The following is a 13,849-nucleotide window of genomic DNA, read 5'->3' on the forward strand; positions in this document are numbered from 1 at the left end:
ACATGAAGATGTTATTAAAATAAATTTTAAAGTTACTGGTATTTTGAGTTTTAACCCCAAAAAGGAAAAACAAAAAACATTCTGAATGCATGACAAAAGTGAAATATCGTTGCTTCAAACTAAGAGACAGCTTTTCTTGCAGCGCCAACATTATAGAAAGCTCCAGCTGGCTAAAACATGTGGCCTGTGACCAGCTGTCAACAGTTTACTCATTTGCTGGCATGACTGATTATTTAAACTGATGTAATGTGATGATGTGCTTGTCACTGTCAGGAAAACTATCCCAGATAGATGCAATAATGCACAGCAGAGCAGCGCAGTGCAAAAATGTGTAATAAGGGTAAACAGGAGAGAGAGGGAAAGAGAGCGAGAGAGAGAAGGAAATTGATCGCTGGAATTGATAGACAAATAAATCATCATTAGTAGTATCCCAGCAGCAGAGCATAATTCATTTTGAAGATGTGATGCAAAAGGAAATGCTCTACTGTATGTGCTGTATTACTCATAATAAGAGTGACCTCTATGTTATTCTACATCTATCATCATCTGTTATCCCCCCCTACCCACCCTTCGCTCTTTACCCAAGACAAAATGTGCATGATGTCAGTAAGTGGTTTACAGTATAGTATGCACCGTGTGCTTTATATTTACACACCGAGACTAGTGTAAACACACACACTTCCTGTCTTTGACAGATTAAGATGTGTAAATCCTCATGCAGCTGTGAGGCCTGTGCTTCGCTATGACTCACAGAGCTCCCAGCTGGTTGCCTTTTTGTTTTTATTTCTTAATCTTTTTATGTTTGCGAAGAAATTTTCAAAATCGGTCAAACTATTTGGCTAAAAAGTTAGTTTTTTCTTATAATATAGCTAGTTTTGCAATAGGGATGCACCGATACCGGATCCGATATCGGGCCGATACTGACTCAAATAGCTGGATCAGATATCGGTGACAATGGGGCCGACCTATTCAATTCAATTCTATGTTTATATACTATATACATTATATATTGGAATTTTAAATTCCTGTTTAAGTTTTGACCAATTTGTTGCTGCATTATAAAGGTTAACATTTGAATTCTAATTCCTTTTCATTTTTTACCAAGTTACTGGTGTACAATTTATTATTTTAATAATAAAGAACAATTAAATACTTATATATATATTTATTTATTGGTCACAATTTGTTTTACAAAGTTAGGAAAGCAATGTTTAAGTTAAGCCTGATGTTTCGTTACACATAAAAGAATGATCCCAGTCACTTCCACACAGTGAGGCCTACAGCTTATTAATGAATCACTGGTATCAGATCGGTACTCGGTGTCGGCCCAGGTATCGCCACCGGTATCGAGACTGAGAAAGTCGGATCGTTGCATCCCTATTTTGCAATAGACAAGTTAGTCTACTAGATATAAATGTATTATGATAAGAAAATGGTTATATCTCAGAAACTACAAGTAGCACAAGCAAGTATTTGGTACTAATGAACTCATAACAAGTTGAATATCAAAGACATGCACACATACTGTATGCAGTGTAAATCCATATTTCATATGGAAAACATTTAATAACCACAATGTTAGCGTTTTTCATAATTTTTCAAAGATCCTGATTTTGATAATAAGTGTGATTTTTCATGTAATCTAAAAATGTCAAAATTGTACTGTTAGATACTTGCCCAAAGTATGTTTATACCACATTTCTAAACTTCTGACTAATCAGAACAAATGTTGTGGCATTTTTCCTTGTCATACTAAATATAGTCATTGGGCACAAATGGGTTAAGACTGTACTGTAAGAGAGTTCAAACTGGTACTTTAAAGCTGGATGATTGTGTGTGTGTGTGTGTGTGGATGCAGGTGTATGCATGCCTCTGGGACGCTGATCTGCTCCATCGCAGATGTGTTTTAAGATAAGATAAGATAAGATAAGATGAACCTTTATTAATCCCCGGAGGGAAATTCAGGTGTCAAAGCAGCAACATCAGCAAACAGAGTGAATCACAGGAGAGGTAAAGGTATACAAAAATTCTAAAGACAATAATAGAGATATAAAAGATACAGAGTGAATGGGTGAACATAGTGTGTACAGTCCGTCAATAAATAAATGTAGTATGTACAATAAATAAATAAATAAATAAATGTAATATGTACATATGTGCAGTCAGCAATAAAGTGGTATATAGGATGTATAGTGTAAAGTGCGTGTAAAGTGCGCCAGATAGTGCATTTTTAAATTTCTTAAAAGTCCTAATAGTTGTCATAAGGGGGTCAGCCTTGGGTGTGGAGCCTGATGGCTACCAGCATGAAGGACTGACCCAGGCGCTTTGTGTTGTGCCGAGGAGGGATGAGTCTGTGGCTGAAGGTGCTCCTCATCTTGACTAGCTCATCATGGAGGGGGCGGAAGGGGTTTTCCAGGATAGCGTCCAGCTTCCTCCTCATCCTGCCCTCTGCCACCACCTCCAGACCGTCCAGCTCAGATCCAACCACAGAGCCAGCCCTCCTCACCAGCCTGTTCAGTCTGTTGGCATCCCTTGTGTTCATGTTACCCCCCCCCAACATACCACAGCAAAAAAGAGAACACTGGCTACTACAGACTGGTAAAACATCTGCAGCAGCCTATTGCATACATTAAAAGACCTGAGCCTCCTCAGGAAGAACAGTTTGCTCTGTCCCTTCCTGTAGAGGGCCTCGGTGTTGTCAGTCCAGTCCAGTCTACTGTTCATATGTACTCCCAGGAACTTGTAGGTGTCCACCACCTCCACCTCCTCCCCTCGGATGGTGATGGGAGTTGGGGGCCTCGTGCTCCGCCGGAAGTCCACCACCAGCTCCTTGGTCTTTCCAATGTTGAGCTGGAGGTGATTGTTATCACACCACCCTATGAAGTTCTCCACCAGGGCTCTGTACTCCTCCTCGTTGTCATCTGTGATGCAGCTGACGATGGAGGAGTCATCGGAGAACTTCTGTAGGTGGCATGTACCCGAGTGGAAGCGAAAGTCGGAGGTGTAGGTGGTGAACAGGAAGGGAGACAGCACAGTTCCTTGGGGGGCGCTAGTGTTGCTCACCAGCACATCTGACAGGCTGCCCTGCAGTCTGACATACTGTGGTCTGCTGGTGAGGTAGTCCGTAATCCAGGCCACCAGGCCATGATCTACCTGCATCACTGAGAGCTTCTCAGCTAGCCGGAGTGGCAGGATGGTGTTGAAGGCACTGGAGAAGTCAAAGAACAATATTCTTACAGAGCTGTGCGGCCTCTCCAGGTGAGTGTAGGCTCTGTGGAGCATGTAGGTGATGGGATCATCCACACCGATGTTTTCCTGGTATGCAAACTGCAGGGGGTCCCGGAAGTCGCTCACAAGGGGCTTCAGGTGCTGCAGAACCAGTCTCTCAAAGATCTTCATGACGTGTGACGTCAGAGCAACTGGCCTGTAGTCATTGGGGGTGCTGGGGTGTCCCTTCTTGGCCACCGGGACGATGCAGGAGGTCTTCCAGAGCTGGGGAACCTTCTTCAGCCTCAGGGAGAGGCTGAAGAGGTGCTGGAACGCTGCTGCCAGCTCCCCAGCACACACCTTGAGCACCCTGGGGTTGATGTTGTCTGGTCCCCTGGCCTTGTTCACGCTGATCTTTGAGAGCTGCTTCCTCACCTGGCCCCTTGTGATGATCAGGGTGGATGTTGCAATGTCTCCAGGTGCAAAGGACATGCTGTGGATGTGCTCCTCAGGGTAGGTATGGGGGGGGCAAGCTGCTGCTGCCTCCTGGGGATGGGTGCTGGGGGGAGGAGGAGAGGTGTGGAAGGGGGGGGGAGGAGGAGGGGAAGGAGAGGTGTGGAGGGGGGGCACTGGTGTTGGTGAGTGAGGACCCAGGCTGTCCTGCTGAGCTCATGGGGGTTGGTTGAAAAACAGGTTTAGCTCATTTGCATGTTCCTGGGTCCCCTCAACACCAGGGCTCGGCTGTTTGTAGCCAGTTATCTTCCTGAACCCCCCCCACACCTCCCTGGAGCTGTCGGCCTGTAGTCTCCCCTCCAGTCTGTCTTTGTAGGTGTCCTTGGCCGCCCTCAGCTCCTTCTTCAGCTCCTTCTGGACAACCTTGGCCCCCTCAATGTCCCCGGCCATGAACGCCCTCTTCTTCCTGTTCAACAGGGCTTTAATGTCCCCATTGATCCAGGGCTTGTTGTTAGGAAAGCAGCGTACCTTTTTGGTGGGTACGATGCTCTCCTCACAGAACCTAATGTAGTCTGTAATGCAGTGGGAGAGTCCATCGATGTCCTCGCCGTGGACCCTGTCAAACAACTCCCAGTCTGTTGACCTGTAACACTCCCTCAGCTCCTCCTCAACTTCCACTGACCACTGTTGAACAGTCCTGGTGGTGGCGGGCTGCCTCCTGACAACAGGCTTGTATGTTGGCACAAGCCTGATGAGGTTGTGGTCTGAACCGCCAAGGGGGGGGGGAGAACAGTGGCGCTGTATGCCTCCTTAATGTTGGCATACAGCAGGTCCAGGGTCTTATTGTGTCTGGTGTTACAGGTCACATACTGGGTGAAGTTCGACAGGGCTCTGGAGACCTTCACATGATTAAAATCACCGTTTACAATGATGAATGCGCTGGGGTGCCTCGTCTGTAATCCCGCGACGGTGGAGTGGATGACGTCACTCGCCTGCGCCTCCACAGCAACCGGTTGAATGTAAACAGTAACTATGATGCAGTGTGAGAACTCTCGAGGCAGATAATATGGCCTCAAACTCACAGCCAGCAGCTCCATGTCCGGGGTACAGATGCGCTCCTTTACGGTAATGTGTCTGGGATTACACCATTTGGAGTTCACAAAGACAGCAAGCCCTCCGCCTTTCTGTTTACCGCTCTGTTTGTCTCTGTCAGCTCGCACCACCGTGAAGCCTTCCGGTTTCACTAAGCAGTCTGGTATAATCCCCTTCAACCATGTCTCCGTAAAGCACAGCACACTGGACTCTCGGTATTCCCGTTGGTCTTTCACCAGGGCTGCTAGCTCGTCCGTCTTGTTTGCCAGAGATCTCACATTGCCCATGATCACTGAAGGCAGGACGGGTTTAAATCTCCTCCTCTCCTTCTCCCTCCTCCCCCTCACGATCACCTCTTGATCCCCGTCTGTGTCGCCGTATCTCAGCAGGTAAATCCTTCGGTGGCGCTGCTACTCGGTCCCGAAAGGCGAGGAGCGCTTCAAATGAATACACCGTCCGTTGTCCGATCATGTCCGTTTGTCAGGCTAACTAAATATAATAACTAAATAAGACGGCTGTGAAAAAGGAAACTATATACATAAAGTGTGCAGTATACTATCACTGACAAAAACTAAGCGCAGTAGAAAGTTAAAAGTAACGAAAAAGTAGCAAAAAAGAAGACAAAGAAAGTAGAAACACGGAGAGCTACTAAGACAGGCTGCCACTCGCGTCGGCGCCTAGCAACCAAAACAAGTGTAATGTTTGTCTAATGTGGGACAGTGGGGAGATGCCTGGATAAACCTGTCCATATGAGGCAATGTTTTCTGGAAAACCTGAGCATTATTTTTACAGTATTACTCATCCCAAATAATTACTGTATAAACTGAAGCTCGAAGGATACGGAAGACAGAGAAACAGAGAAATCATATTGAGAACTGAATCACGTTATCATTTCTATGGAATATTGGCAGATGTGTGTGTGTGTGTGTTGGGAGGTGTTGGGTCGCACGTGTGTTACATCTCTGGCATTAACGGGCGTCATTAGCATTACATGATTGAAGGTTAGTTGGCTTGGGTTGTGACCATGTGTCATTTTTTTTTATAAATTCAGATTGCACACTGCTCCACCTCAATTTGGTGTCTGCATAAGTAGGCTAGTGTTGCTTCGCTGTCTCTAGGCAACCATGAAATCAAGTGATGTCAATTAGTTAGCAAGCTAATGCCTTTAGCAAAATCCTTTCATTTCATCATTAACGTGATGATGAAGCTATAGAGCAAAAGTCGGGGTATTAGCAGAGGTCATTCGGATCATCTTGGAACCATAAATGTCTTTACCCAATTTCCTGCCAATCCATCCAGTCCATTTTGAGATATTTCACTGGATGATTGAAAAAATTGTCCTGCTGCTGATGCTAGAGGAAAAGTCAGAGGATCACCAAAGTCATTAGGATTCATCCTCTGTGGATCATTAATGTTTGTTAAACAACTTATGGCAATCCATCAAATAGTTGTTGAGATATTACAAATTGGACCAAAGTGGTGGGCCGACGAAAATTGCCATACATAGAGCTCCACATCCTTTGTGATCATAGCCTTACATTTCAAGTGAGCAATAATCTATCCTCAAAACGTCACCTTCCCAGGAGCCGAGGGATACAGGAAGCTTTACAGCTCGATGATCGTGCAATCTCCACTTTACCCACGGGGGGGGGATCTGAAGAGTTTTTGCTGACCTTTCCTGACCCGAAGGAAAATAACCTGAGATAGAATTATGAGATTTTCACTGACAGCAATATCATGACGGTTCTCCTGTGGGCTAGTTGTTTACATTGAAGTCAGTGTGTGCGTGTGTGTGCATGCGCTCCAAGTATTACGGGCCTCTGCTGCACCCTTATAGACTCAGATTCAGTCAAAATGATGGATATCAAAGAACATCAGCATTGATTTCTGTCCGCTCTGAAAAAGCTGCTATTTCATCATCTCGTGGTGCAATTGAAAACGGTCAGGCTCAGTTTCATAAAGGCTTTTCTTATCCATCCTGCTTCTCTATCTCGTTTTTGTCTCTTCATTTCTCCAATTTTGACTTTATTTCTTCATCGTTATTTTTTTCTGTCTCTTACCGTACCTCTTTTGTATTTCTTCTGAATGACTCGGCAACAAAATATTCTGTTCCCCTTCTCCTTAAAGAGACTCTATGGAAGAATCAGAAATTGCTTGTTAACAGTGAGACCTGTGGCCGTTAAGTCGACTGCAGTCAGCGTCCTGTTACTCGCGCTCGCGGTTGTCCTCGCACTACGTAGACGCGAGCGAGCATCGGTCAAAACAGTGAGGCGACACACGCAAGACTGAACATAACTGACAGGTATCATGTTGATTAACGTTAGGCACATTAGCCAGCTAAAACCACAACATCACTCTTTGTTTCACATGCCTGGCAGTAATGTTAGCTTACCAAACAAAGGTCCCTCCACGAATCGAAGGCCCAGCCGACGTTGATAGTAGTGTTAACTTTTCTTGCTTCATACACTTGGTCTCCTGGGCCGGAGTCAATAACGTTACTCAGTTTTAACCCCCGTCACTTCACTCAGCAGCAGGGAAACAAGACATGGGAAAACCTCTGTTGGTCTGGAGGAGCTGCAGCATTTATTTCTGCACAAACAGCAAATTCCACTGTACATTCACTAGATATTCTCAAAGCTAAACGAACTCTTTTTCTCTCTGCTGCTCGCTTGTTTCGCCACCACCGCTGGCTGTCTTTTGCTTCACCACTGACTTTAACGTATACACACGCTCATACAACATTAGTTTTCCTCGACGTCGGTCACATTCCTGTTTTGCAAGACGGGCTTCACAAGATATAACTTTGTTTTTTGTGCTTCTGTGGAGTCTGAGCTGACACCGGCCCAAGTCCTTCCCATAAAAAGCAGTCTATAGAGGAAACACAGAAGGTCTAATTTTTTAGGTTAGGTTACAACTTGTTCACACATTGGCAATAGAAAAATATTTATACATATAAAAAGTTACATACAGTCCCTTTAATATTCAACACTTTCCATTGTACACAACTGTGCCTTGTACTGTATGCAGTGCATTTTATAATACATCAAGGCAAAACAGCCTTGACATTGCTACCATTAATGCAGCCTTCAAATGCCTTTTTATCCTGCATTAGCATCACTAACTGACACAGGCTTAAACCAGCAAACACTCTGTGCCACTAGACCCTACAACAGCAGCATCCCCATCTTCACCAGGACATTGAGTGACATTAAAAGCGACAGATAGTCCGAGGGATGGCAACACAACACGGCACGCAGTAGCCCATGCAGCCAGGAAACAGGCAAATAAACTAGCATCATGATTCACCACTGACCAGGGCAGTGAGCGTCAAGGGGAAGCCCGAAGGATTCCAGTCAATCTCGGAAGACTTGCACAAAATGGAAAAAATCCTATTTATAGCCTGACCCGTGCCCAAAAATGTCAGGATACAAATGTTTTTTTCCCCGACACCGCCGGAAGCAGAACAACCGAGGTAGATGGAAATGATCGAATTGGAAAGCGGAGAAATAGAAAAAGAAATTGCAGTTGAGCACAAAAGGTTCCTTTCATTTTACACCTTAATCAGAAACGTTACGGAATAATGAAAACTATTCTTCAACTGAATTTGGCGGCGAAGGTGGATGAGAGGAGCTGATGGGTGTTTGAGTGCACAAATGACTGGGCAGTGATTTGATAGTTGGTACCCGGAGAACAATATATTTTATGTGTGGATAGAAAATGCAATTAGGTGATCCTATAATTCGGACTATAGCCGTGGATTGTCATGTCAGAAACATGCTGTACCTGTGTGCACTGAATTATATGAGTCTATATGTGTGAGGAGATGAAACAAGGAGGCATTTACTACATTCAGTATTTCCACCGAAGCTCAAACGCTAATCTGTTTCTGTTGTAAAAGGTGTGTAAACAGATGTAAACATTGCTGTCACTGCAGAGACAAACAAAATGACACTAACTGACACAATATGTTCATATCCTAGACATTATACTCCCGTTAACCCTCCTCTTTAAACCTTTTAAGAGGTCTTCTCGGAAGCCAAATTAGGATTTGTGTGTATAAAAGATTCATGAGATCTGTCTTTTATCAAGAGTGCATTGCTGGGATCGTGACCAAAAAAGAAACAAACAGGGCCATTACACTATTAGAGATTTAATCTGGACATCAGTGAGTTCAAACACAGATTCTGGATGTCCTAGAGAGTCAGCTGAGCGATGTTTTTGTCCTTTTTTGAGTGAAAAGCTAATTGCCCAAGCTCTGCCAAGTCTACCTTAACCGCTGCTTGTAAAATATTTATCCTTGTGTATTTCCCGACAGGGTGTGTATTGATTTGTACTCTTTTAGGAGTGGCATTGTGCCGTATCGGTCACGTAATCATTTTGTCAGCATATCAAATTCTGCCCGAAGTGGATGCTAGCCATTATCTAATTTCACTAATGCTGGCGTTTCTGCTACCCAGCGCCACTTTACAGCCTGTGGTGTCATGAAAACAAAGTTCAGGATGTGCAAAAAAGAGAAGTCTCAGATAAAACATGCAGACAATGACAAGCACGTGGCACATCCAGTACCACACCTCTGATACTGTACTGCACACACACACACACAGGTAGCTCTAGTCTTAAGGTTAAAGACTTTGAGTCTTTTACATACAGTACAGTGTAATCCTCTAATTTGTGCTCTCTTGCTCTACCCATCTTGAACCCTTCCTCTATCCAAAGATCAGGGGACACTTCTTCTTCTTCACTCCTCTGACAGTAGATGCCTAATTGCCTGCTGTCTCTTCCTCCACCCCTCTTGCTCCTCTCCCTCTCTCTCTCTCTCTCTCCCTTCTCTGTCTCTAGAAGTGTGACTGCCTGCTCAGCCTGGAAGCCTATTCAGCAGACCAGAAGCGGCGTGTGTGTCAGTGCCTGAAGGACAACATTGACAAGCAGCTCCAGCCTCACAGGAGGGAGCCTTCCTATCCGCATTTCGAACAGGTATGCCACATGGACACGCACATCTACTGTAGGAGCATTTCCAATTTCCTTTGTGCCAAAGATGAATCAGAGAACACTTGAACACATGGGAATGCATATATTTGTGCATCACAGACACCCCGTGAACACCACACACTTCCAAGCATACACACACTCTCCTGCACCTCACATTACCATTACCATCGGCATGATTTCCCACTAAGCTCTTACATTTCTTTGGGCAAGTTTAATGCCGCCTTTTATCTAGCTGGATTTGAATAGTTGCACCGCTTTAGTGGAGTGTCAACTCAGTGCAATTTAAGCCCTGCTTGGCTCTGTTCAGTTAAGCCAAAAGAGAGATATTTTTGAGTAAAAGAAGGTTTCTGTTACTGCACTTCATATACCGTATATTAACTAAGCTTTGCCTTGTGATTTGTATTTTTTGTGATCATTTGAAACGCTGAGTCCTGAGGATCGCAAGTATTTTCTCAGTGTGCCAGTTGACCTGTGATGTGGTGACAGCAGCGATGTATAAAAACTACATATTGAGACAGAAACTCAGATTCTTCAGTGTGATCTGAGGTTGGAAAGGCAACTGCTCTATTTTGTCTTTTCACTGAGATATTTGTGTTTATGTTCAGCTTCCATCTCACAGTACAAAGTACTGAGCAGTTTTCCTTTAAAATAAATGTGCTTACATGTTAGCAAACAGTCGCTTATTTACACATCCAGCAGATACCGAGCATCATGTTTTTGCTTACCTGATGAATTTAAGTCCAATATTCACTCTCCTTGTATCTCCCTCTTTGGTCCCTACCAGTGGGGCAACCTCTGGTTCTGAAAAGTGAAACCAATGTGGAAGTGCCTTAAACTTGCATTCTTTCTAACAGCCAGCAGGGGGCGACTCCTCTGGTTGCAAAAAGAAGTCTGATTCTATAGAAGTCTATGAGAAAATGAGCCTACTTCTCACTTGATTTATTACCTCAGTAAACATTGTAAACATGAGTTTATGGTCTTGATCGCTAGTTTCAAGTCTTCTTCAATACAGCATGATGTTCATTTAGTGAATTATGGTCCCATTTAGAGTTAAATAGACCATAAAGCAGGGGAAGCTTTAGGGCGTGGCTACCTTGTGATTGACAGGTCGCCACCACAGCATTGTCTGGTCTGGGAGTTGTCAGTGTTTTCGTCATAGAACTTTAAACCCTTTCACAGTGTGTTTTCAGTTCATGAAGGTTAATTATAACCTTTTTGGTCACCTAAAAATGTCTTATTCATTGTTCGTTTGCACTTAGCTCCACCCTCACGTGTCGCATCAAGATGGCGACGGCCAAAAACCAAGATGACGACTGTCAAAATGCCGAACTCAAAGCTTCAAAGCAGCAGTCCGCAAACCAATGGGTGACCTCACAGTGACCACGTCCACTTCTGATATACAGTCTATGGTCTCTACCAACCCCTGATGGAAATATCTGGCTCCTTAGCTTAGGGATGTCACGATACCAGAAATCTAGTAGTCGTTACCAATACTAGTGAATTTCCACGATTGTCGATACCCAATTCGATACCACGGTAAAAAAAAAAAAAAAGGAAAATTATGAGAGTTTATTCCTCAGGTATAGCTCAATGACTATAAGAAAACAGCAGAGGCTGTACACGTACACTCACACACAAACACACTCTCTATATATATTTCCTCAGATTGCAAGCAGTAGTTTAAATTCAGACACGGTAACAGACCATTAGACCATTAAATATTTATTTTAAAATGCTAATGTTATATTTTGATGACAATAAAAAAAAAACACCACTTTTCAGAGATTTAGCAATAAACAACAAAAGATAGAAATTCAGTTCAGTTCAGTTTTTTCCCCCACAAGTGAATCCTCTTCTCAAACAAATCAATAAAGGATCTCTGATCAGTTTTTCAGTTCAGCAATTTCCTCATCGAGTGAATCCTTTTCTCAAAGAACTAAATAAAGGATCTCTGAAAAAGTAAACAAACCCAACATCTCGATGGCTCTGTTGTGTGTGTATAACTCCGACACACAGAGAGCAGAAGACAGAAGCCTTCAGAGAGTTACTCGCCAAACGGAAAATCCACCCGCATTTGGCGCTTGTTAATTTCGGATCCTGATTACAGGCATCGTACGGTACCTTCGGTACTGTTGAAAAAGAGTACCGTCACGTTTTTAGAATTTTGGCATCGACTTGGTACCGAAGTATAGGTTCTCATGACATCCCTACTTTAGCTGCTAAATGCTCCACTATGTAGTCACTAACTTTGTCTGCTATTTGGTGCCGGGCAGAATTTTTTTTAGCTTTTTTTTGCTGAAAATAGTTGCCTTCTACGACCAAAAATAATGCGATGAGAGTGAACCAGCACAGTGAATTTACAGATCAGACAGATGCTGAATGCTCCATAGAGCTATGGGAAACTGCAGAGTTGGGTGATAATTCTCTGTAGGTCCTTCACCACGAGTGACCGTGTACAGTGTGTAGGATTTGGCGGCATCTAGTGGTGTGGTTGCAGATTGCAACCAACTGAGTACCCCTCCGCTCACTCCTCCCTTTCAAAAACTGAGGTAACGTGAGCCGCCAAGTGCAAAACGGTGGTAACGCCGTTCGTCTCGCTCAGAGGACATCCTCACGATAATAACACTACTTTAAGTGCAACGGAAGTCAGGCGGCGGCTGGCGGTACCACGGTTTTGCACTCTGCGCCTCACGTTACGGCAGTTTCACAAGCATGCCGGAGAACTACGGTGGCATTCAGGTAACGTGAAAACGCAAAAGGCTGTTGCTGTATAGCCAGTGTTTGGTTTGTCCGTACCGGGCTACTGTAGAAACATGACGGAGCAACATGGTGGATTCCGTGGAGAGGACCCGCTCCCTATGTAGATATGAAGGGCTCATTCTAAGCTAACGAAAACATGATTCTTAGTTTCAGCTGCTTATTCCTTCTGGGGAAAAAAAAAATCACATTTGTAGACCTGTTATACTTTTCGGAAGCATTAAAATGGATCAAATCAAATTGAGTTTAATCCCTTACTCATAATGTAGCACAGTGGTGGTGTTAAGGATGGACTGTAACTGATCTTTAAGTGCTCACTGGGCTCACTCCAGTGCCCTGATTAAGAGGGTGGCTGCTGGGGAGCAGTGAATGAGATGACTGTGGCCCAATTTGGCGTTACCTAGGGAAATCTACTCAATCATATATATCATTTTTATTTTCCTGTCAGGTTCTCTAATGCCTATAGGGGACATTTTTTGCAAAAAACTGTGTGAGTTAATCTGACCAAATAGATCTATTCATGTGGAGCAGTATTCAGAGCTGTGAAGATGTGATATAATCATGTGTGTAATGTGCATTTAATTGTATGGATTTTAGCAGATTATTCAAATGCTTTTTTTTTTTTCTTTCATTTTTGATGAACAGCAGTGACGTCATTCATTTCAAAGCAGTCCAACCCAGTTCATTTCAGTTTAGCTGCGAGGTGATTAAAAGGGATAAATAGCCTTGTGTGGAGATGCCACACCTGTTGTACATTAGGGGTTCATTTCATCAGCACATGAAAGAGAGAAAGAGCGAGGGACAAGCTGACAGTCTTTCATGCCTTTCTCTCTCTGCATGTGTGTGTGTGTATCCATGTACACTGTATATGTGTTTATGTATATTTGCCCAGGGTAAGGGTGAGACCTGATTACACAGAAATGTATATGACCCAGAACTTGGCCCGTATTTGAATATCCTCCTATATTTGAACTACTTTAGGGTGAACTTTATGAAATTTCCCCCAATAATTTAACAGATTTAAACATTGTTTCAAAGATAAAATGCTTGAGTTTCCAAACAATATTTTACTGCTCCAGTGTTTTCCTGCAGGAATGTGCGTACAAATGTTGTAGCTTTCAACAGCAACACAATGGGCATTGTACGTGTCGCTTTCCTTGCCTGTTTCCTCCCGTGATCAGTATCAATTAGGTGCACCCGGCTGGATGAATGAACACGTTTACACACACTGCAGTGTTCAATACGTTCAATAACAAAACAGCTTGGAAAGCAAGCTAAATCACATAAGTCAATTCCCAAACTCTATTGTTCTTTATTGACCGAACCAGCGTATTGATCAGTATAGACATGG

The 13,849-nt window shown here is 43.7% G+C and overlaps 1 protein-coding gene across 9 annotated transcripts in view; it reads left to right on the plus strand.

Moving 5' to 3' along the window:
* The window catches only part of rgs3a (regulator of G protein signaling 3a), a 189,778-nt gene that overhangs the window by 98,952 nt on the left and 76,977 nt on the right, over positions 1-13,849 (plus strand). For all 9 annotated transcript variants that reach the window (XM_037751901.1, XM_037751903.1, XM_037751902.1 and 6 more), the window contains one exon: positions 9,592-9,726. In XM_037751901.1, coding sequence (XP_037607829.1) covers positions 9,592-9,726 — 135 coding nt within the window. The remainder of the gene's footprint in view (positions 1-9,591; positions 9,727-13,849) is intronic.

This window comes from Sebastes umbrosus, chromosome 19 (genome assembly GCF_015220745.1).
Source record: "Sebastes umbrosus isolate fSebUmb1 chromosome 19, fSebUmb1.pri, whole genome shotgun sequence".
Taxonomy (NCBI): Eukaryota; Metazoa; Chordata; class Actinopteri; order Perciformes; family Sebastidae; genus Sebastes; species Sebastes umbrosus.